This window comes from Mobula hypostoma, chromosome 4 (assembly GCF_963921235.1).
Source record: "Mobula hypostoma chromosome 4, sMobHyp1.1, whole genome shotgun sequence".
NCBI lineage: Eukaryota > Metazoa > Chordata > Chondrichthyes > Myliobatiformes > Myliobatidae > Mobula > Mobula hypostoma.
The window spans coordinates 54,843,892-54,870,204 of NC_086100.1; the positions used below are offsets into that span (position 1 = coordinate 54,843,892).

At 41.0% G+C, this 26,313-nt stretch overlaps 1 protein-coding gene across 13 annotated transcripts in view; it reads right to left on the bottom strand.

The window, feature by feature from the left end:
- The window catches only part of veph1 (ventricular zone expressed PH domain-containing 1), a 247,776-nt gene extending 221,777 nt beyond the window's left edge, over nt 1-25,999 (bottom strand). For 3 of the 13 annotated variants that reach the window (XM_063045819.1, XM_063045821.1, XM_063045822.1), the window contains exons 1-2: nt 25,497-25,997; nt 4,560-4,789 (exon numbers count right to left, since the gene is read on the bottom strand). Coding sequence is in view for 1 of the 13 variants with exons in the window: in XM_063045818.1 (XP_062901888.1) it covers nt 16,546-16,551 (6 nt within the window). In the remaining 12 variants the exon portion in view is untranslated. Of the gene's footprint in view, nt 1-4,559; nt 4,790-11,476; nt 11,594-16,545; nt 16,868-25,496 lie in introns of those variants that run through there. The other 10 variants (XM_063045817.1, XM_063045810.1, XM_063045820.1 and 7 more) reach the window with 7 other exon arrangements.
- Nucleotides 26,000-26,313: the final 314 nt, after the last annotated feature.

Here is a 26,313-nt window from a genome sequence, read left to right on the forward strand (position 1 = left end):
TGTGTCCATCTCAGAGCCTCTTAAATGCCACTATCATATTTGCCTCCAACACTTCCCCAGATAGCACATTCCAGACATCCACCACTCTCTGTGTAAAACAAAACTTACCCCACACATCTCCTTTGAACTTAGCTTTTGCCACCTTAAATCTATGCCCTCTGGTATTAGACATTTCAACCCTGGGAAAAGATACTGATTGTCTACTCTATCTATATCTCTCATAATCTTATAAACCTCTATTATATCTCCCCTCAGTTTCTACTGTTCCAGAAAAAAAACACTGCAACTTGATCTAACTTCTCCTTATAGCATATGCCCTCTAATTCAAGCAGCATCCCGGTAAACGTCTTCTGTACACTTTCCAAAGCTTTGACATTCTCCCTATAATGGCGTTACCAGACTATGCAATACTCCAGATGTGGCCAATCTGTACTTTTCTGACTCAAACTCAGTTCCTTGACTAATAAAGGGAAGTATGCCATATGCTTTCTTAATGACCTTATCAACTGTGTAGCCACTCTCAAGGAGCTAAGAAATTAAATCCTCGCGATCCCCCTGCTCCTCAACACTGCTAACGGTCTCCCCATTAAGAGAGTGCTGTCTTTCTAAAGTGCAAATCTTCACATTTTCCAGAGTTAAACTCCATCGGCCATTTCTCTGCCCATATCAGCAAATGATCTATATCTCGCTATATTCTTTGCCAGTTTTCAACAGTAGCCACATTTCTAACCTACACATCATATGCAAGTTTACTAACTCATCCACCTACTGTATATTTTTATCCATGTCAAACATATATGACAAACAGAAGTCCCAGTACAGAACCCTGCAGAGGACCACTAGTCACAGACCTCTGACCAGAATAAGTCCCATCGACCACTGCCCTCTGCCATCTATAGGCAAACCAATTTTGAATTCAAATTTACAATTCACCATGGATCTCATGTATCTTAAGGTTCTGGTTGAGCCTCCCATGATGCCTGTCAAAAGCCTTAGTAAAATCCATGTAAACATCATCCACAGCTCTACCTTCATCAATCAAAAAGCTCAGTCAAATTAGTACGGCATGAGTTGCCCCACACAAGGCTATGCTAACTGTCCCCATTAGGTCAAAGTTTTCCAAATGCTCATAAATCCTATTCCGAAAAGTCCTCACCAGTGTCTTCCGTAGCATCAAAATAGATTCACCGGTCTTTCATTTCCAGGATTATCCCATTTCTTTTCTTTAATAACAGAACAACATTAGCTGCTTACCAATCCACTGGGACCTCCCCAGTGGCTAGAAAGGACTAAAAGATCTTGGTCACGGCCCCAACAATCTCATCTCTGGCCTCTCTCAACAACCAGGGGTACATCACATCACACACTAGGGACTTATCCACTTTAATATTATTTAAGAGATACCACACTAATTTGCCCTTTATCTTGAAATGCCTTAGCAAATTAACCGCGCTCAAAACCAATCTCCCAATCCTTCTTCTTGGTGGATATTGATGCAAAGTACTCATTTAGGGACTCATCCATATCTTCCGCCTCCAAGCACACATTGCCTCCTTTATCCTTGTGTAGTCCTTGTTGCGTTCAAAACATTAAACTAATTGAAAGCAAAAACACGGAGCTGGGAATAACTTATCTTAGCTTTGGTTTTACTTTAAGCGAGGAGCACACGTATCATGTGGTAGCGTCATGACCTACACGCTTCATGTATTTTGACATTTAACCCATAATGAATTATTTAAGCAAATAAAGAATGCATATTCAAACAATATATTCACAATATTACTTACTGAAATATTAAACACACAACAGTCCTATTCACTCCCCGGATATCCTCTTGCACTTGATGTACATATAGAATGCTTTGGGATTCTCTTTAATTCAATTTGCCAATGATCAATCACAGTCCTTCTTGGTTTTCCTAATTCCCTTGGATTCTTTTCTGTCTTTGTGACCTCAAGGCTGATTGACTTTAACTTTCTAACCCTTACATATGCTTCCTTTTTCTTTTTGACTTAACTCACCACCTCTATCAACATCCAAGGTTCCCTGACCTTGCTATCCTTGTCCTTCCTTCTTATTGGAACATATCTGTGTTGTACTCCGTGCAGTTGGTCTTTAAACACTCTCCATATGTCAAATATGAACTTCCCTAATAACAGATATTCCCAATTAACTGCCCCTAGTTCCTGCCCAACACTCATGATTTACCCTGCTCCAACTTAATTCTCTCTCACAAAGTATATACTGATCCTTATCTACAGGTATCTTAAAACTTAAAGAGTTGAGGTCACTGTTCACTAACTGTTCTCCCCGAGAAGCCAGTTACCTGGCCAAGCATATTATCCAGTACAGACCCTCCTCTTGTTGGAGTATCTACGTATTGATTTAAGAAATCCTCTGGGTGCACCACATTCTGCCTCATTGAAAATCCTTGGTCCCAATCTATACTTGGGAAGTTGAAGTCACCCATAACAACAAACTTTGTTGTTTTTATATCTTACAAATCTGTCTGAACATCTGTTCCTCAAGACAGTATTGAAATAGCTTTTGGAAGCGAGGAGGGACTCTGCACTAATCCCATTAGAGTGATTGCATCTATCTTCTATTGCTCGATCCTTGCAGAACTAGTAGATGAGCTTCCATGATATCCCCTTTGAATGCAGCTGTGATATTGTCCCTGAATAACAGCACTGTTCTCCCCCCACCCATTACCTCCTTTTCTCCCTATACTAAGACATCAAAACCCTCATTAAGCATCCATTCCTGAGCCTCCCTCAACCAAGGCCACTATGGTCACAAGATCATAGTTCCATGTACTGACCTATGCTCCAAGCTCGTAACCCTTATCCACAAATCTCCTAGCATTAACATACATACTTCAACCCATCCATTTCATTGTATCTATAACTTTTCTTACTGCTTGTGTCATCTACCTTTCTCTCAATCCCTACACTTTCTAACCTGGGTCTCTGGCTCCCATCCTCCTGCTAAAATTGTTTAATCCCTTAAGCAGCACTAGTAAAACTTCTGGCAAGGATATTGGTTCCCCAATTCAAACTAAATTCAAAAGTCTGATGTAGTTATATACATTCATATGAATTATAGAACTAGTTTCCTCTCGATCTTTCCACTTATAATAATTGTACTTTGTCATCAGTGTTTTAATATCATCCATTGCAATACTGCATGGATCCCATAATGAATGATTTCAGTGTCTTTTCCAACATGGATAAAATCAACTTACTGACACCTGTAAAAATAGAAACCATATCAAATGCACAGCACATTCTCTTCTATGAAAGATCATCTTATTTATTAGTGTGTGTTTAGAAATATATTTAGAGCATCATATACTGTACATGTCCAATGTGGTAGAATTTCTTCCCCCTCCCACCACTCAAGATAAACCAAATAACAACTACAAACAGAATGTACTTACATGTTGGTGCAAACTGGAAGTGCTATGTTGTACAGAAGCAAGCATTTCAAATGAGTGTCGAGTAAAATGTCACGGCAACACAAAGACAAAGCAGGTGCAGCACTCTCTGAACGTTCCATACTTAAGGACACTGACACTCAGCTTGATATACTTTTTTGTTCACAGCACTACTGAGCTACAACTAACTTATCAATATCTTTAGCTTCTTAGGCAGTTCTTGACTTCCTCTGCAATTTTACAGGTTCTGAGGTGTGGGAACTATAGTGTAGCTCGTATTTCAGTAATATTTGGGTAATAATGTAAATTTGCTGTTTGATTAAGCACTCTTTGTTTACGTAATTCATCATGGGGTATACTGTATGTAAACAGTACGTGAATGACATACTTTACTACAGGGGTCCCCAACCTTTTTTGCACTGTGGACCGGTTTATTATTGACAATATTCTTGCGGACCGGCCAACCCGGGGGGGTGGGGGGGGCGGTAGGGTTGCCAACGGACAAGAGTAGCAGTCAAAACGTTGTGTTTACCCCAAGAAAGACTACAATGACCATGGAGCCTTGCGCGGGCACCAGTGCGCATGCGTGACTCTACAAATCGTTTTTGGCGATTCTGTTTCTCTGTTCAGGGGGGAGGGGTGGATGTTAATCATGACCAGAATATAGGTGATAAGTGGCTAATACACTAAATTTCGTTTCTAAAAGGGTTAATCTAACGAATTTAATATTAAACACACAGTGCATATTTTCCTCGCATGAATATAGTGATAAGTCAATTATCAGGGGAGGACAGGGGATCTTGAAGTAAGCGTTGAACGATCTTCCAGTAGAAGTGGTAGAAGCAGGTTCGATATTATCATTTAAAGAAAAATTGGATAGGTTTATGGACAGGAAAGGAATGGAGGGTTGTGGGCTGAGTGTAGGTTGGTGGGACTAGGTGAGAGTAGCGTTCGGCACGAACTAGAAGGGCAGAAATGGCCTGTTCCGTGCTGTAATTGTTATATGGTTATATAAGTCACCTATAAGTCAATAGCATCATAATATTTTAGATATAATGTTTTGGATATTAAACACACAGCGCATATTTTCCCCGTATGAACATATAAAATCATTGCAACTCACCAATATCACTGAATCAGTGGGAGCCCTGGGCTTGTTTCCCTGTAACAAGACGGTCCTATCAAGGGGTGATGGGAGACAGCGATACTCAAAGGAGGTTCCTTCTGTCCAGTCTATTCCACAATTTAGTTTTCGTTGCATTCATTGCAGAGATATGTTGGAAATGGAAGCAACGTTTTCAGTGCTTTCATGGCTATCTCAGGATATTCAGCCTTGACTTTGATCCAGAATGCCTGCAGAGATGTTATATCAAACATACTTTTCAACCCGCCGTCATTTGCAAGCTCGAGGAGTTGATCTCCTTCCCGCACTAACATGGATGACATGCGGGACATGACCTCGCGTGCGTACAAGTTCCAACAGTGGGCGTGACAGGGAATGTGGGAAGGTGCAGCTGACTCATATCGCCAAATCATATCATTTTCTCAAGGCCCGGTAGCACATGCCTTGCGGCCTGGTACCAGTCTGCGGCCCGGTGGTTGGGGAGCACTGCGTTACTACACCACAACGTAAGTGAGCACCTTACATAAACAAAAGGAAAAAAACCTCGGTAGACAAGTATCCAGCTCCTGTGTTTTTCTTTTGATTAGTTTCTGGAGTTACAAACCATAACAGTGGCGATGAGGAAGTTTTAAAATGAACCCAAGATGACTACCATGCAGTGGAAGCACAGCACATTTCTCTTCGGAAAGGGGGAAGAGACGATCGAATTTTTTAAAAAAGCAAAAAAACTAATTAAATTAACAAGCAATGAGTACGATCACCAGTTCATAAGCAGTGAGTACTAGGTAATAATAATAAATTTTAAAAAAGCAGAAATAGCTGGCTACATTGGAAAGATAGATGCGTTTGATTGCATAAAAGATAGCTGGATGATGTATATTGAATGAATTGAGTAGTACTTCAAAGAAAATTGAATAGCTAATGAAAAACGATTGCCAGTGTTGCTGAATGCAGTGGGGTAAAGAAGCATAATTTGCTTATGTAATGCCCTGCTTAAAATTTCTACTGCTATGCTGTGAGGTATTTCATTTTAGCAGTTTTCTGTATGAACAGTTTGTCCTGCTGTGTTTTGGCTTTGGCTAAAGTTAAAGAGCCATGTTCTCTAGCTTAGGACTGTTACGTCAGCTGGTCAGGAGTGGGATGGCATGGAACATTCTCCAGCGAGCTGGCAGAAAGAGTTTTCTGAAGGACAGTAGTCTGGTTTGAGGTCTTTTGGCAGGAGGTATGGAGAGAAGAGCACCAGGGAAGATGCCTGGAGGATCCCATCTGAAGGGGAGACCGGATTGCAAGGAGTGCTTCATGAGGCAGAGGATTTCAAGAAAGGAAGTTCTACCTGTGGGTGGTGATGAGAATTCAGCGCCATGAGTAAAGTGATACATCCAGCTACTACAGAAACGAGCTCCAAAGTTCATGTGCATATTTAGACTGATGTAACTGTTATGGGCCCTTTTACCTTCCTTTCTCTGTTAACTACTTGATAAAGTTAAAAATTAGTAAATATACTTCCTTTATAATTTTATGCTGGTCATTTCTGGGCCACCAGTAGCTGTGTATGGGCAGCATTTACACAGCATTTGTTCAAATTGAGGTTCTTTTAATCAGAACATCCCGATGTTTCTGTTTGACTGAACCCCATATCATAACAACCCTAACCGTATGTTGCTTATGAGAGGTGTCCTTCTCACTGCTGAGTTACATGGTTGTTAACAGAGTTAGCTAACGAGCCAAATTGCTGTACAAGCCCCAGTGAGAGGGGTACACTTAGAAGTTTAACTGCTCCAAGCTAACCAGTCGAAATGAGCTTTTGTACATACTGTGAATGTAATGCAGGAACATTTAGAGTCAAAACCATTGCAGAACATTTTAGATTTCATGCTGTTGATGAAAAATCTAATTATGATGAGAGGAACACAGGAGTGGGGAGCCCTAAGATTTACAATGTGAAAACTAATGTAATGCCTTGGTTAAGATAATCCTCTGGTTACTGCTATACTGTGAGGTATTTTTATTTCAGCAGTTTTCTGCAAAAGCAGCCTGTTAGTAAGAGTGTTTTGACTTCAGCTAAAGGAGCCATTATTGTCCTACTTAGGAATGTTGTGTCAGCCAATTGGGTTTGTCTAGGTACGTGCTTTAACTTTATGCCCAGAAGAATGTGATGGAAGATTTCAGAGAGTTGGGCAGGATCAGATTACTGAAGGATAGTAGTCTGGTTTGAGGGCTTCTCGGCGGGAGCTGCGGAACGGAGCACAAGGGAAGATGCTCACAGAGTACTGGGTGAAGGGGAGACCCTGTTGTAAGAAGTACTTTGTGCAGATGAAAGGCTCCAAGGAGGAAGTGCCAATACTCCTGAATTAGCCAGTTCATTCCAGATGCTCTTCGAGGGAGGTTCAAACTGTGGACTGTGGTTGTTGTCTTTCGTGCAGAATGTGGGTTTTGCACGTGAATAAAGTGATGTATCCGACTACTCCAGAAATGAGCTCCAATGTTCATGTGCACATTTAGACTGGTTTAACTGTAGTGGGCCCTTTTATTTTTTATTTTTTCTGTTGTTTGTTAACTTTGAGATATTAGTAAATATATTTCCTTTGTAATTTTATGCCGGTGTACAATCTGTTAGTTTTCTGTGAACAATAACTTTGCATGGGGCAGTATTTACAAAGCATTCACGACAATTCACATTCCTCCCCGGCCATTCCAACTTTCCTGTTTGTTTGAACCCAAATCATACCAACCCTAGATATGAGTTGCTTATGGAAGGTGGCTTTCTCATCACTGAAGCACGTGGCTGTTTGCAGTTAGCTAATGAGCCAAGTCTGTATGCCTGACAGCAGAAGTGAACGGCATATCAATTAAAATGGAATCAGACACTGGTTGGCTGTATCAGTCATTCCACAAAATGAGTTTGAACAGCATGTCAGATACTGAACTGTAGCTTGCAGATATCTAACTAAGAACTTATACTAGAGAAAGGGAATGACATTCGTAACAGTAAAATACAACAACCAACAAGCCACATCGGGCTTGTACGTGGTAAAGACAGGAGAGCCACATTGTGGATTTGTGTTTGGCAGAGATAACTGCAACTTGATTGGAGATGCATCCACCATTTGCATGTCACATCCCCTGCAATAAGACAACTGGGACAGTACAGCAGAGCAGTAAAGGTACAGCAGTGTTCAAGGATAGCACTGGAATCTCAAACACATCAAGGGTAAAATAGTGTTATGTGAAAATAGCACACCCAAGTTTGACAAAACCCATCCGGTTCCTGATACCATCCGTGATAAAGCAGCCAGTGAGCTAGACCGTATTGAGGCTGAAGGAATTCTTTGCGAGTTTGAGAAGACCCCATAGGTAACACCAGTGGTCCTAGTAGCCAAGAAGGATGGGTCCGTCAGGATCTGTGGTGATTTCAAGGTCACTATCAACCCTGTAATGAAAGTATACAGGAAATCTTTGCACGTCTTTCTGGAGGGAAAACTTCACCAAAGTGGACTTAGCTGAGGCCTATCTACAGATGGAGATGAAAGAAGGGTTCAATGTGGTTTTCAATATAAACACTCACAAAGGGGTTTATTGTTATAATAGGCTTATTTTTGGAGTAGCATCTGCACCTGCACTCTGGCAAAAATCTATAGACCAGGTACTGCAAGGCTGCCCAGGCACACACTGTTATCTGGATGACATTATTGTTACCAGTGAGAATGACAAGGAACATCTCCAAAATCTCAAGACAGCGTTAAAATTATTAGAAGATTATGGGCTCAGAGCATGACAATGACAAGTGTGAATTCTTTAAACCAAGCATCACTTACTGTGGTCACACCATTGATGCACAAAAATTACACAAGTGTACGAAGAAAATTCAAGCAGTAGTGGTTGCCCCAAGGCCAAAGGATGTGTCACAGTTGTGGTCTTTTTTAGGATTTGTCAATTACTAAAACAGGTTCCTACCGAACCTGGCTACTGTGCTCCACCCCTTGAACTCATTACTACAGATCGGGAAGAAATGGCAATGGACAAAGCAGTGCAAGTTAGCTTTCTAAAAGACAAAGGAAATGATGTCAGACACTGTATTCACTCATTATGATTCACATCATCCAGTGTAGTTTGCCTGTGACACCTCACTTTATGTTATTGGTGCAGTCATATCATAAGTTATGAGCGATGGAAGTCAGCACCTTTGCCAAACGCCAAAGCCTTTGCATAACATTCCATTACCACCGCAGAGAGAAATTATGCACAGATTGACAGAGAGGCCTTGAGTCTGTTTTGGGGTGTAAAACATTTCAACCAGTACCTGTACGGGAGAGAGTTTACTCTTATTACTGATCGTCAACCACTTGTGTCCATCTTCAATCCACAGACAGAAGTTTCTATCAGTGGATTGAAGATGCAGATTTCAAAATGCAGATTTTGGGTCTGTTTCTTGAAGGACACGATTACAAGATCGAATTCAAGTTGACAACTAATCATGAAAATGATAACGGATTATCCCGTTTACTATTGGAAAAGGAAGTAACTGCAAAATTTACAAAAGAGGACACTCCTCTTGATGTATTCTCCTGAATGTAAATTACAAGTCTCCCTATCTGCCTAGAGTTGATCCAAAGTGAAACCAGAAAAGACCCCACACTATCTCAGGTCCACACGGCAACCCAAAATGGCTGGAATTTGCAGCAGAAATTCCAGTTCACCCATTTTTATGGGATAAACTTGCCCTTGACAGAGATTGAGAGCTGTTGTTATCATCTAAGCTGAGCTCTAAAGTGTTGGAGGAGCTACATGCTGGTCATCGAGGCATGGTTAATGTGAAAGCATTGACTCAAAGCTTTGCCTGGTGGACTGGGATAGGTCAGCGGATCGAGCAGTTTGCCACGCACTGTTCGGGATGCCAACTCATTCAGAAATGACCAAGAGCAGTGCCTCTCCATCCCTGGGAATGGTCTGCGTTGCCCTGGCAGAGGATTCATGTGGATTTTTCCGGACCATTCATGGGCATCAATTTGTTGGTAGCAGCAGATGCAGCTACAAAGTGGCCAGAACTGTTCCCGATAGTCTCCACTACAGCCGCGCACACTGTTGATGTGTTGAGAAGCCTCTTCTCTACAACTGTTAAGAACACTTAAGTCAGTGACAATGGACCATAGCTTATTGCAGAACAGTTTCAGTCATTCCTGAAAATGAATGGAATAAGACATACTGTATTACATCTGCACCAAACCACCCAGCCACAATGGTCTGATGGAAAGGTTTGTCCAGTCTTAAGAATGCACTGTGAGCAATGTCAGCAGAACTCACTACACAGTATCAGAAGCTCACCAATTTCCTCCTTGCATATCACAATGCAGCACACTCCACGACCAACAACTCAACAGTTATGAGTTGTCCCTTGTGCTCACACTTGGATCTCCTCAAACCCAATCTCTGGAGCAGTGGCCAAAACAAACAGCTGATACAAACTGAGGGCAACTCGTATAAGGAGGCTCGCTGTTTCACTCTTGGACAAGTAGTCCAGCCAAGGGACTACATGATGATCAAAAGTGGTACTTGGAAAGATTAAGGACAGAACTGGACTATTCCCCTCCGTATAGGAGATCGCATCCGATAACATCTGGAGACAACATATCGATTAGTTTACCAGAGCAGTGTTAATTGTTAGAGAAGAGAAGCGTTCAGAGCTGTCAGAACCACTTACTGCAGTCCAAGAGTCCACTCCTACTACCACCATAGAGAAGGCTCCAGAACCTGAGGTTGTTTCACAGCCACAAGTCTCACCTGTCAACCACAGTGAGCCCCCTTGTCAGGAAAGATGTTATCCCACAAGACTAAGAAATCCTCCATAGCATTTAAATCCTTAGGCCATAATGGGATAATTTACCATAATATATATGTATTAGTAGTGGGCTCTTCAGGACTGAGGACTCAGATGTTGTTCCCGGCATTTGTTGGAGCCACTCTCCCAGTCCAGGGTCACAGCCCCAAGTGATCCTACCACCACCGGGATTACTCTGGCTTTAAATTTCCACATCCTTTCTACCTGCTCTTTCAAGCCTTGGTATTTCCCCAACTTCTTTCTTTTCTTTGTTATTGTCATTCGGGGTTGCCACATCTATTACTATTGCACAGTACTGTAGTAATTTTAAGTATTGCACTGTACAACTATCGCAAAAAAAACAAATTGCATAACGCTTGAGTGATAATAAACCTGATTCTGATATGGGTCCCTATTGCAGGCTGAGAGTAGGGAGGGAGCAGGGAGGGGAGAATCATAGCTGGGAAAAAGGAGAGATGGAAGGGAGTGGGCAGCACCAGAGAAACATTCTATGATGATCAATAAACCAATTGTTTGGAATCAAGTGACCATGCCTGGTGTCTCAAGGCTGGGTGGGTCTGCACCCGTGCTACCCCCTGCCCCTGTTGCTCCTCTGCTACCTATCCCACACCCCTTCCTTGGTGCTCCACCCTCTCCATTCCCAACATCCTTTGCTCTCACCATATTTACAAAATTGATCTCTGCTTCATATTGACAAATACAGAACTATGCAAAAGTCTTGGGCACTCTCTTCCTGTACATGTACTTAAATATTGAGTTGCAGTTTATAGCTAAACAGGGAGGGGTGCAGTGTATTTAATACCTCAGTAATATTTGAGTAATATGCTATATACATTGTTTGATTAAGTATCCACTGTTTATATGATTCACTATGGGTTATATGTAAGAAGTACATAAATGGCTAAGTCATTACAGCAGCATGTCATATGTGAATGCCTCACGGGGAAAAAAAGGAAAGGAAAAGGAAAACTAAGTAGATAAATATCCCAGCTCCAGTGTTTAATTTCAATTAGTTTCTGGAGTTACAAAACATAACAGGACCCACAGAGGAATAAGGACTTTTAGCAAAAGGTTTACTCACCAAAAGGTTGTCTTGAAAAATTCACACTTTCCTTTGCAAATAACAATGCACGAAGCACCCCCTGGTTCACTAATGGAGCCCTGCTGAGTCATGCCACTTATTGCGACCACAACTCCAACGCCAAAACTATGCCAGGACAATTGTCAGAGTGCCTGAGAGTAACAAAGTGACGGCCATTGTCCAGTTCTGTATGTTGGGCCCTTTCCAAGCCGGAGAAATACTGTATGCCAAAATCAGACCAGAGGCAGACTGTTCCAAGAGGGTAGCAAGCTGAGCGAGGCTATAACTGACTGGTTATAGGACTCTCAATGGTGTTGAGTGGCATCGTCTGAACCTTCTTTGTCCTACGACTGCAGTCCATTGGTGGACCAGGATCCATCCCGCAGTCTCATACATTGCACCATACAAGACTGAGATTTCAGAGCAAAGTAAAGTGTTTGGAACACTTTACACAGAGCATACAAATCCAGTCTCCAATAGTGTTCATGCTTCCATCTACAATGACAGAACAAACCCACTGTTGAATTGAAACTGACTCTCTGCTGCCTGGACTGCCCTTGTATGCTCACTAGAGGGAGTCTTGTCACGCTCTCCAGACGACAGAAATGTTGCATAACCTCACTTCTCAACAGCTGAGCAGTGAGCAGTATTGTTTAGCCTGTGATTAACAAATCTTACAGTCATACCAATGAACATAACCTTCAATGCTCTTCTATTAATGGCTCACAAAGTACCTTCCATTTTGTTGACTCAGCACAGGGCCTGCCCAGCCATACTGCAAAAATTAAAGCAAAGTTATATAAACAAAAATACAAATGTCATCTCATCACCCTGTAATTTCCATGTCCTTTTGTCTTTGACACAACTTGTCTGGGGGTAAAACTACTGACCCACTGTAGATAAGACTGCAGACGTCCCTGCAGGATGACACCTAGTAGGCTTAACTTCAGACCGAACAGCCCCACCTTAGCCGTTAGCCTGATTGGTTAGCAACAAGGTCACTGGTAGAGGGGTAATGCTGGGATCGGAGATGACAGCAAATTGTTGCACCACTGCTACTCCAACACCCTGTTGTGAAGCTGCAGTGAACTTAGTAACCTGCTGAAATACTGGTTGGCTGACTGCTCTTACCGCCCCCAAAGACGCTCTAAACACACATCCATGACAACAGCTGTCCAATATTCTGATGACAGCTGAGGCAGCAGATGCAAAATGCAGCTTCCTCCACAGTGGAGGTCTCCACTGCTTCATGCTGGAAAAGATGGGCTCCAACTGAGTGTCTATTCCCAGCTGCTGCTGGACTCCACCAGGCTCCTGCACTCGATCATGGGCTTTCCGGAAGCCCTGCTGGTGCAGCAACCAATTCACTGGGCATAACCATCAGTCTCCTCTTGCTGGCTACATTATCAAATCCCTCACTGTAGATTTAGCAGTGGGATTATAGAATACTACAGCACAGCACAGGTCTTTCGGTCCATGATTTTGTACCAACTTTTTAAACTTTCTCTCCTCATAGTCCTCCATTGTTCTGTCATCCATGTGCCTATCTTAAGGGTTTCTTAAATGCCATTAAAGTAAAGTAGATTTTATTATCAAAGTACATATTTGTCACCATATACAACCCTGAGATTAATTTTCCTGTGGGCATACTCAGCAAATCTAGATCAAAGATGAACAGGAGTGCAGAAGATGACAAACCATGCAAATGCAAATATAAATAAATAGCAATAAATATTGAGAATGTGTGATAATGAGGTAAAGAGTCCTTAAAGTGAGATTATTGTTTATAAGAACATTTCAATGATGGTCAGGTGGGTACAGTTATCCTCTCTTATTCAAGAGCCTGATTGCTGACAGGAAGTAACTGTTTCCGGACCTGATGGTGCATGTCCTAAGGCTCTTGTACTTTCTAGCTGATAGCAGCAGTGAGAAGAGGGCATGGCCTGGGTGGTGGTGGGGGGGGGGGGCGGGGGCGGGGGGAATCACTGATGATGGACGCTGCTCTCCTGTGACAGCATTTCATGAAGATGTATTCAATGACTGGGAGGGCTTTATCCATGATGTATTGGGTTGAATCCACCCTTTTTGTAGGATTTTCTGTTCAAAGGCATCAGTGTTTCCGTAACAGGCTATGATCCAGTCAATATACTCTCCACTACAATCTATTTGGTTTGTCCAAGTTTTCAATGTCATGCCAAATCTCCACAGGCTAGTAAGGAAACAGAGGTGCTGCCATGCTTTCTTCGCAGTTGCAGTTACATACTGGGTCCAGGGCAGGTCCTCTGAAATTGTAACACCCAGGAATTTAAAGTTGCTGACCCTCTCCACCTCTGATCCTCCAATGAGGACTGGCTCATGAACCTCTGGTTTCCCTCTCCTGAAGTCAATAGTCAGCTCCTTGGTCTTGCTGACATTGAATAGGAGGTTATTGTTGTGCCACCACTCAGCCAGGTTTTCAATCTCCCTCCTAAATGCTGATCCGTCACCACCTTTCATTCGGCCTACAACAGGCAAGATTGTTCATTGTTAACCTTGTGCCCATTTTCCAGTGCTAGTCATTTTGCTCATTGTTACAGTATTTTTAAAGTGTCTGCAAGATAAACAATCTAATATTTTCACTATAGTGCTATATTGAATATTGATAATATTTTAAGCTACATATTTTGTACTTTTATACTAAAAGTAGATTTCAAGCTATTTCCAACCCATGAAGATCATTTCATTTTGATGAGGACAGACTCAAAATGTCCATAAAGTACATGAAGAGAGCAAGTTATTGAATGTAGTCGCTGAATCCAAAAGTACACCTCCAATTTGTTAAAAGTTCTAGTATAAAAGCTTGGGCCAATGAATTTCTTTGACAATTACAATTGCCCTAACCATTTTGTTATAGTACAGGCATTAAAGAAACTCAAGTAGTCATACATTATAGAACTCTTTTCCAAGTACTTTGAATTTTACTGATACCTTATTACAAGTGAGCTTGACCTTCACAATCATTAACAATACTTAGAACGAAAAGCCTAACTATTGTCAATATTAAAGCTGATTAGCTTTTAAGTAAAAAGCAAGGCACTGTTTAAATGGAAGCCTAAGAATGATATGGCAGAGCATTGAGGGTGAACAGAACATGGTGAGACTTTGGTCAAGGTAACAAGTTTACTAAGAGAAGAAAGAGGAAGGCCAGCTAAGGCACATTGAAATAACCAGGCCTAAAGAAAACAAGTTCATGGATGGAAATTTATACAATAGATGCAATGAAACATGGCAGAGTCAAATAATACTAGAAAGCAACACACACAAAATGCTGGATGAACTCAGTAGATCAGGCAGTACCTATGGCAATGAATAACCAATCGACATTTTGGGCCAAGATCCTTCTTCAGGACACCTCTAATACAAGCAGAAGTAAGGCAAGTATGCTGAGCATGGAGACAGGCTCAAGCTCAGCTTGGGCTGAGATATGTGATTAAGACTGCAAGCAGTATAGTTTAGTTTCTGACTCTTGCCAGAGAAACAAACAAAGACGGTGGCTAGGGGGAATGGCTTATGATAGAGTTCAGTGAAATTGATCTCCCTAATGTTTAATTTCAAGAAGTTTCTGTTTACCTATTACGGAATATCAGACAAATTCTGAGAGAGTCTAGAGTTATTGGTGAGGTGGAATCATCCAAAAAGGCTGGCATCCAATTCCACCTGTAGACATGGAAATGGGCGGCATTACCAAGAGAAAACAAGAGGACAAGAAATAAGCAGGGCCAAGTTTGGATCTTCGCAGAGTACCCAAAGATAATGCAGAAGAGTTCTGGCTAATGTCTCGCTGGCCGTTACTGATGGAGCCAGAGAAGTATGGTGATATCCCGGTGAAAGACTGCTATCAGAGGAGACTTGCCAACCATCTCGTGCTGCTGAATGGTACAGGAACAAGGTAGAACAGATTACCTAGGTTACAATTTCATGTCATTGATGGCTTTTTAAATCAGAGCTCTTTTGACATTATAGTAGGAGTATAAATACATTATACTACAGCACACTTGGCATAATCTACACATAGTGTCTCACTGGAGTTTGACATAAAATCACCATGACACTTGATACTGCTGTCACTGAATACTCGGTAGCTCACTAGTTCTTTATAACTTAACCTTGAGTTGCTACTTTTAACAGTTTATAAACTTAAATCTTTCGGACTTTTGGTTCTTCAATGTCCACTGTTTACTCCCCTGAAAGTATATTCCATGTTTCTGTGTGTCTTATATTACTTTCAAGCTCCCTATTCTTTGACTTCACCAGCAAGAATCCTCTCCCATTTTGAATACTGGGATATTAACAGCAAGCTTTCTTGTTTTAGAGTAAATCTCTTCTCATCTTAAAATGTTACTTAAAACTCACTTCTAAACAAGCATTGGGTCACCTTGCTACAGAAATATAGTTGTCACTAACTTAAACATAAAAAAGTAAAATCAAATAAGAGAACAAATTAAACTACATGCAAAGGTGTTTTACTGAAAAACCAAGTTGAGGACATAACCACTATAACAACATGAAAAACAGCTTGAAGTGATGTTAAATACAAATGCAATAAATTAATTTTTTGATAAAATTTTTCTTTTAAAAGATTATATATTAATCATTGTTCATTCATTACTTCTATTCAGTATATCAATTATTTCTATCTAATGGTTAGCATTCTTGGCAAAAATAAAGCTTTCTCTTTCAAAAATTAATAGTGAAAAGTATGACACAAGCACGCGGCACAAACTCAGAAGTCTACCGTGACTACCATTAATTTGTAACTCAGTCTTCAGTTCCCAGGTTCCTTTCTGTGATCCATAGGATTGTTTATTGTTACGATAAACTCAAATTCATGACAAACTTTCTTTTGTCAGTTCTATAGAAACAAAAATAATGTACATTTTGGCTGTGAAGTTCAAACTAGAGCAGAATGTAAGGAAGCCATATCTATACAGTACAAACAGATCGTCCTCTAAACAGTTGAGAAGCCTATCCCTTTAATGCTATGCTTGCACCAAAAGAAAGATGAGTAAATTTGTGATATATCATTTTACCTGCATGCTGGTCCCAGTAGGCTTAATGACGATCAACTTATTCTAAAGGCTCTTGCTGCCTTTGTATTGCAACACACAGCACACTGTAGTCATGGTAATGAGAATTAAAAGCAATGGAAGTTTCTGCTGTGACCACGCACTTCCAGCAATCTATTTAACTGTTGTGAGCTAGGAATGCAAAGAATGCAGCCTTTAAAATCTACTGAGAAATGCATCTTAAATGGTATACTCAGCTGGCTAGTCTTGATTGTAGCAAAAACTATTAAATGGAATTAAAATTCTACCATGGTTTTTTTCAATGCAAAATCTGAGAGCAGCTTAGTTTTCTGCGATACTAACACTCTCTGTATTCAGAATGACACTCCCTCAATAAAATGAGGCCAATGGAAGAAAAAGGACTCCCTTTGAATCAGCATTGACCTATCAATTCCCTGGGAATGAGACTACTGAAGGAAGGGACATATGCTTGAAAAAAGTGTTTGCTATTATTTTAAACCAACTTCCATAATCTGAATTCCTATCAATAAATCAGTTGCCTACTTTTCTATGTTAATACATTGTTCCTGGAAACAAATGACAATCAATGGGAAAGACAGATTTAGGATGAGAAATTAATTTTTATACAAATAACAATACGAGGATTCTGCAGTTATGGTAGACTTCGCCACCTTTTTTTTAAAAAAGGGTTCATTCTATTCAGTAATTGAGAAGGTATCCTTTTCAAGGTTTATGTAAATCTGTATATGCTGCTTCAATATTATTTGCTGCCAGATTCACTAGTTATCCATGGGATGCTGCTGTTGATTTTGAGAGGTTAGTGATGAAACTGCTGCCTGAGAAATGACTTGGATCAACTCCAATTTCCCAACTGAAGAAACAGGTCCACAGCAGATGCCATCTCATCAGCTCTTTACTCAACACTGAAACTTTTGGACAGCAAAGATACATACAACAGGATGCTCTTGATCAACTACAGCTCTGCTTTCAATACCATCATCCTTTCAAAACTAATCAATAAGCTTCAAGACCTTGGCCTCAATAATTCCTTGTGCAATTGGATCCTCAATTTGTTCAGATCCCAGTCAGTTCGGATATGTTTCATCACCAACCTCTCAAAACACTTCATCACTGTGGATATAAATGCAACGGGGCAATAGTCACTGAGGCAAGTTACTATGTTCTTCTTGGGCATTAGTATAAAGTGAAGTCTGCTTCAAGCAGGTGGGTACCTCAGGCCAAAGGTCTCAGTGAACACTCCAGCCCCGTTGTCATCTATGTTACTTAACACTCAACATTGTCATAGCATTCAAGCCTGCCACAACTGTCGATATGCCAACATGTGACATTGTGAAAGCAACCCTACCTTTTCCTCAATGAAAACAAAGCAAATGAGCGGGTTATTGACTTCAGGGAGGGTGGCAGTACCCCTGCTCCTGTTTACATGCATCAATGGCGTTGAAGCTGAGAGGGTTGACAGCTGCTCAAACTCCCAGGAATGAACACGAACAATAGATCGTCCTAGTCCAACCACACTGATGCCACAGCCAATAAGGCTCACCAACACCTCTACTTCCTCAGAGGCTAGAGACATTTGGCATGTTCATTCGGCCCTCATCATTTCATATCAATTCACAGCAGAAAGCACCCTAGCTAGGTAAATCACAGCTTGGTATTGCAACAGCTCTGCTCAAGACCACAAGAACCTGCAGAGACGTGCGCACAGCTCAGCACATCACCAAACCCAGCCCCCTCTGCGAACTCTGTCTATACTTATCACTAGCTTGGCAAGCAGCCAGGATAACCGAAGATTCCACTTATCCCAGACATTCTCTGTTCTGCCCTTTCCCGTTGGGTAGTAGATACAAAAGCCTGAAAGCATGTACCACCAGATTCAAGGACAGCTTCTATTCCACTTTTATAAGACCATCGAACAAGTTCGTAGTGAGATAAGAATGGACTCTTGACCTCACAATCTACCTCATTGTGAACTTGCTGCCTACTCGCACTGTGCTTTCTCTGTATGGTAACACTTTATTCTGCACTTTGCTATTATCTTACCTTGTACTATCTCAGTGCTTTGTTGTAATGAAAGCAGGATGGGTTTGTCACTGTACCTCAATACATTTACCAATTTTAACAATATCACATACATATTGTGCTTGCAAAACCTTTGTCCATTGAGCTTCTACCAGTAGTTTAACCATGAGCAGCTTCAACAAGTGGATATTTTTAATGACAGACATTTCCTCTATTTTAGCATATGAAACCTGAAATTGACCAGCCACTGTTCAGCCATTACCTGGATGTTTCTCACAAATTGCACACTGCTGGAATGGTGAAACAAATCACCATTCCTTCATTGCTACTGTCTTGAATCCTGGAATTCCCTATCCAGAAGCATTGTGGAAGTACTTTCATAAGAAGTCAGAGCTCCTCCAAAATAGACCACTGTAGAAGTGCTTATGATACTGATTTAAAAAATGTCTTAGTAAACATTGCAAGTAACTGGGATTGGGTTAAAATACTTGATTCTCAGGAAAAGAGAGATAAAGTGAGAACTGCATTGCAATAGGCTGGGTAGTTATGATGAGCAGTGATACTTGAGATAAATTATTTTAAGAAATAACAAGCAGGATCGACAAAGGAGAATCAGTGGAGGTTGTGTACTTGGATTTTCAGAAGGCCTTTCACAAGGTGCCGCACAAGAGGCTCCTAATCAAGTTAAGAGCCCAAGGTACTACAAGAAAGATACCAGCTTGGATAAAACAGTGGCTGATTGGCAGGATGCAAAGAATGACAATAAAGGGAGCCCTTTCTGGTTGGTTGCCAGTGACTAGTGGTGTTACACAAGGGTCTGTGATGGGACCGGTTCTTTTTACATTATATGTCAATGACTTGAACGATGGAATTGATGGCTTTATGGCCAAGTTTATGGATAATGCAAAGGTAGGTGGAGCGTTGAAGAAGCAGAGATGCTACAGAAGGACTAGGATAGATTAGGCGAATGAGCAAAGTGGCTGATGGAATAGAGTGTTAGGAAGTGTATGGTCATGTACTTTGGTAGTACGAATAAAAGCATAGACTGTTTTCTAAATGGACAGAAAATTCAAAAATACGAGGTGCAAAAGGACTTGGAGTCTTCACGCAGAAATCCTTAAAGATTCATTTGTAGGTTGGGTCGGTGGTGAGGAAGGCAATGCAACGTAGCATTCATTTCAAGAGGACTAGAATATAAAAGCAAGAATGTAATGTTGAGGCTTTATAAGGCACTGGTGAGGCTTTACTTGGAGTATTGTGAGCAGTTTTGGGCCCTTATCTAAGAAAGGATGTGCCGACATTGGAACGGGTTCAAAGAAGGTTCACAAAAATGATTCCAGGATTGAAAGGCATATCATTTCAGAGGGCTTGACAGCCCTGCCCCTGTATTCACTGGAATTCAGAAAAATGAGGGTGGATCTTATTGAAACCTGTCAAAAGTTGAAAGGCCTCAATAGAGTGGATGTGGAGAGGATGTATCCTATAGTAGGGGAGTCTAGAACCAAAGGGCAGTCTCAGAAAAGAGGGATGCCCATACACAACAGATATGAGGAGGAATTTCTTTAGCCAGAGAGTGGTGAATCTGTGGAATTAGTTGCCACAGGCAACTGTGGAGTCCAATTCATTGGGTACATTTAAGGCAGAGGTTGACAGATTCTTGATTAGTCAGGGGCTGAGAGGGAAATGGATCAGCTGTGATGAAATGGCAATGCAGACTCAATTAGCCAAAATGCCCAATACTGCTCCTATATCACACAGCCTTTTAAAGTACAGACAGGAAAGTGAGAAGTTATAATATTAAAATCCATTGTAAATCTCCTGCCTTCGTTGTGGCTGGAATTTATTATCCTAGCCTACTGGGCCATGCCAAATTGTAGTGAGCCTCTTTTCATGTGCCCAAACTTGAAAGTTGTAGCATTTTCATACAATGAAGTGGCTTGCCTATACCAGCCTTCCCATACTTCATTTTCATCATTCTTAAATGAACTTCTGCAGTAATGAGAAGCACCTCCACAGCAGCTCCATTTTCATGTGCTGTCATTTGCACAAAGGATAAGAGGGCACCTCGAGTACCAACCAAATTATTTTTCAAGAGTAATTTGGATTTATCCTAATGGATTTGATCCAAACAGGCAAGGATGGCAGAATCATTGCCTTGAAAGGATGCTGGCCAAACACTTTGGTGATTATTAATTCTCTTTTCTTTCTTCACAGCTCTAACTAACCTAGGCAACACCAATACTTCACTATTTTCAGTCCCAAGATTGCCCTAGCAAGATAGAGAGAATTCACTTGTGGCAATGCATTACAAACTATGAGTTAAGTTTCTCTTGAAGCCAAGTTGTTAATACAAATTGTTTGTAATTGTTCATGATGACAAGAATTTTGCTCATGAGCAACTGGACATTCCATGAGGGTTCAGAGACTCACACTGATTGATCCGCTTACAAAGTCCAAGGCAGGCAGGATTTCAAGCCGTTAACAAGTGTAACCTCTGAACAGGCATCTAGGATGCCAAGGTCAGCAAGTGAGGATAATGGCACTGTTAGGTATTACTCCCTATAAGATTGTAATCAGTGCCTTGGGAACTGCAGTATTTAGCTGTGGACTGCAGTATTTTAAGGAGCCTTTAACTAACTAACTGTTGGTCAATTAATTAACCTGGATCACATGATCACAGATGTCAATATTTCCAAATCCTACTACAAACTAACTAATAGAATTGGGAAAAAAAGTTATTTTTATGACTTGTGGTCATGATGAATTTTATGGGCAGGAATTTGTTCAAACAGAAGGATAATGGATATCTCTTCATTCTCTCATGTGTGAGGGGATCCAGGAGTACCCCTATTAACTGTTTGGAGAGAGACATTTATCATTGATGGTTTGTTTGGAAAGGAGAGAGAGAGACAGAGTTATTTACCACTGATATGTTGCTTTTGAAAAGACAGAGAGAGACGAAGATTAACGGTTGGACTGTCACTTTAAGGCATTGGAAGTAACTTTGGGTTTTTACTGAGTTTGGAGTTGGAGACAGCACCGAGCAGCTCGAAGGTTGCTATGGTGACCGAAGGCGGTGGACACTCGATGTTATGATTTTCAGCTGGTTATTGATGTTACTTCCAAGGAGTTGTTGCCTGCTTGTGCACTCCTTTACAGACAAAGGAGGCAGGGACTCTTTGAATGACAGGTGATGCTCAGCCTGGTGAAATAAATGGGAGGTCAGATAATACAGACCTCAGGACACATGATCTGGACACTGAAGGAGCATTGTTGTGCCCGCAGAGAAAGTGGGTTTTGGAGGATCGATCCAAATTGCTATTCCACCGCTGAAGAAGGGGTTGACTGGTGGGGAGTTGTTTATGTGTCCACCCTCGCCTGGGTAACAGCTCCACCACAGAAGACCGCTCCCCCAGTTAAAGTCACAGTCGGTGACTTGTAAAGGATTTCGGAGGACGACGAGAAGATCAGCTCACCTGAAGACTCAACTCACTCTCTCTCTCTCTCTCTCTCTCTCTCTCTCTCCATCACTACTCAACTAAATACCACGAACTGAACTGAACTGAACTTTACTCAACATCGTAAGATTGTATCTTTTTACCCCTAGACTTAACGAAGCTTGTTTTTTTTCATACATATATATTCCACACTCACTTTTATATATAATAATTGCTAACCTGTTTGATTTATTTACATTTATATTACTGTATTGCGTAGTTACTAATAAATATTATTAGTTTATAGCAATATGAGACTCCAAAGTGTTTTCCATCTCTGCTGGTTCTTTATCCCCGTCACGGGGTCTGTGACACATGGGTGTAACTCATTGCTGTTTGACTTGTTTCTGCCCAGACTAAACTGTTACCTAAAATCAAGAAAAAAAACTCAAGGTTTTTTCAGAGTTGAAAATTTTTAAAAAGTACAGAAAGATGAAATAATATCAACTACATTTCAACTGTATGAACACAATCTTTTGTATAAGATCATAATTACAAAGAATTCACTCTCAACACATCCCCACATCCTGAAGCAAATCATTTTCTATAAGAAACAATTACTTAAATATATAACACACACCTCTACCCAGAGGTTATTATACAAAACCATACTGCCAGGAACTTATCTTCATACTTATCAAAACTAGATATATTTTAGTCTGACTTTTAAAACACCTTGGTTTGTTTGAGAAAGTCCAGTAAAAGTCATGGTTAGTCAGTGTCAAAAACCTGGGATTTTACTGACTTCTCCAATTACTCCAAAGTAACTGAATTTATAATTCCAAAACATAAAAAGGAAACATTTAGAAGATATTTGTGTTACATAAACTACTACTACATAATTAATATCAACTAGTTAATCATTCCAATTATCTTTCAATTATTCATAAGCATTCTAATTTGTCCTTATTCCTTTCTGTATTTGAATTGTACTGCTCTGTTGTAGTCAAATAGACTAGAAACAGAATATTTATTTAGTATATAATGTCTCAAAATAATTGAAGTCCTAATACTGTATCTTTAATGTGTCATAATTATATTAAAGCTTGTTCACTATGGGGGCAATATACTCAATGCCTTATCAAACAAGATATGACAACAAAATATTCCAAGCAGTGAATAAAGCTAATCGGAATTATTCAGAAAATGTGCAATGTAATGTGATTACGCTCCAGAACCAAGGCATCCACACAGTAGTCAGGCTGCAGTACATGGATCTTTTTGTCGTCAAAGTCCAAGCTTTGTTCACTGAAACAAATAAAAGAATGGACCTTACCCTCAGCGTCTGCGAGACAAAAAGTTCTCGACCAATTTGTCCTACAGTTCAACAATGCCCTCCAACAAAGGTTAATTGAAAGGCTTACATAAAGTGGATGTGGAGAGGATGTTTCCAATAGTGGAAAAGTCTCGGACCACAGGGCACAGCCTCAGAGTGCAAGGACATCCCTTTCAGAACAGAGATAAGAAGGAATTTCTTTAGCCAGAGGGTGGTGAATTCGTGGAATTCATTGCCACATACGGCTGTGGAGGCCACGTCATTAGGCTGATGAGTTCTTGATTAGCAGGAGTGGCAAAGGTTACGGGAAGAAGGCAGGAGAATGGAATTGAGAGGAAAAATAATTCAGCCAGAATCAAATGGCACAGCAAACTCGTTGGGCTAAATGACATAGTTCTGTTCCTATGTCTCATGATTTTATGACAAGGTCCCTGGATCACCTTTCATTTTTCTGGAGTAATCTCTCTGTGATGACAGCCATCAATGGTGAACTTCATCACTTTGAAAGCACCATGACTAACTTCGGTAGACAAAGGGAAAGGGTATTTGACGATCACATCTTCAACCCAACATTTCTTTGAAAGTGGAATTCCTTATAATAAATACACATGCTGAATTTATTGCTGATGTCCCCTGTATAAGTTGTAAATCCCAAGAAACTCTCAGCATAAATATACACAAAACTGATTTACTAAAAATCTGCTGGAAATCCAAGCAACCCACACAAACTGCTGGAGGAACTCAGCAGGCCGGGCAGCATCTATGAAAAAGAGTATAGTCGACGTTTTGGGCTGAGCCCCTCCATCAGGTCCTGTCTAGATCCTGCATAGATGCTGCCTGGCCTGCTGAGTTCCCCCAGCATTTTATGTGTTACTAAAAATGCAAATTTATTGTAACACTTTCTAATTTAATAAACATTTTCAGTCAGTAGTAAATTTAAAATCTTTTTATTAAACAAAAATATCATTGACCAATGTTTTGCTTTAAAAAATTAGTAAGTTGTCCCTGGAGAGGACATGCATATCAGATGGTACAAGATCAGTGGGCACCATGTGGACCGAAGTAGGTTTACATAAGCAAAACATTTAAATGTTAATATTTTACTTATAACGTGGCTCTATTGTCTTTAAGAGCACTGTGGCATTCTCTTCTTACACAAATGAAAGAGAGTATTGCTTCTGTTAATGCCCTCTCCTTTCACCATCACACAATTAATACCAGTGGAAGGTTAGCATCAATTGTCCCCCAGTCTAATCACATTTATAACCAAAATTTTATCAAGGTTTATTAAATACATAAACAAACAATGCTGGAAGACCACAGCAGATCAGGCGGTCAGAGTCAGGACAGAAAGAGAAAATTATATTTTAGATGAAGGACCTACATCAGAGTTGGAAACATGCTTTAGACTGCAGAGCAGAGTTAGTGGTTAAAAGAGGGGACATCAGGGCCAGGAGTATATAACAAAGTTTTAAAAAGATTCCTTTCTTCTGTGGAGTATGATCACAAAGAAGGGATTGTTCATTCAGAACAGAGGTGAGGAGGGATGTCTGTAGCTGGGGATCCCAAACCTTTTGAATTCACTACCCAAGATGACTGTAGAGGTTCAGGTGCTCAGTGTATTAAAGACAGAGATAGTTAGTGTTTTAAGAGGAATAACCATGTAAAGGACCTTTAGGTTAAAAAGCCTTTCAAGGTCTGCTTGAAGAAGGCTCGAGGGGCTGAATGGCCTACTCTGACTTCGAAGTTCTTCAAACCAAGTGCCCGTTGGCGCTCGTAAATTACTGCAGCGGGAGTGACTCAAGTGAGCCAAGTTTCTCGCAGTGATATTTTAGTTTTCCCAGTTGAGTGAGACATTCAGAGGGAACTAAAAGCGAACAAAAAGTCGCAGCAAGGGAACGATTTTGAAAATCACCCTTCCGATGTTGGAGACGTTCCCGGGAGGGTCCGGAGAACTCTCCGAGATGCCCGGGGAGATCAAAAGGAGTGAGCGACAAGTGAACACATCCACTGTGGAACATGGGAACGGAATCCTCGGGAGAACCTGGAGATTAACCGCAACCGCCCTTGTGATCCAACATTCCCACTTCCCACTTCCAAAACACAAGTACAACACAATACCATGTACAGTCCATCCATACCTTGTTATTTCTCCTTTAGATTTGTTCCTGCGATCTGGGGACGGTAGTGAGACAGGTGAAATATTCTGGCACTTTATTTCACTTCAATGACTTACTTCTTCATGTATTTGCTCCAGATTTTGCAACAATAAAAACTCAAACGCACGAAGTGCCCCCACATCTTTCCCTTCGTAGTAGCGAGCTGTTGAACGGTATAACTCCCTGCTTATTTCCTTTTCGGCGGAGAAAGATCCGAGCCCTCGGTACGGCCCCGGTAAAACAGGGAGCGCCCCCGAGCGCCGGCGCTTCCTCCTTGCAACTAGCGGGGTGGGGGGCTGCTGTGTTAGCAGGGCTCCACTGTTAGCAGAGGGGATCGGGTGAATATTTATGAGGAATAAAAGGGGAAATGAGTGCACCTGAAAGAGCCACTTCGTATTCCAACTTCTATGATTGAATGAACATTTTCACAGCCCGCCGAATGGTTTGCTGCTCAGGAATTCAGAATAATCCACTCTATTGAATGTGCTCCAGACACCAGTCTCACTTTCCTTTGAAAATTCTCGAGTTGAGAATTGCCACATGGAAAGTGAGCCTGGTATCGCAGGTTGGCCAATGCTGCTGAATCGATCTCTAAACTCAAATACTACAAGCCCCCGCGTCAGGCTGGCAGTGAGCATATTAACCCTAAGAGATAATTCAAATTATATCTAGAGTTCACAGTGATGGGGAGAACTACTAAAAGTGGCCTGACTGTAATGTGCAAACGCACATGATTCGGAATGCAATTTCAAAATGTCACTCGTGGATTATAAAATGACCATTAGCAAAAATTGCGATG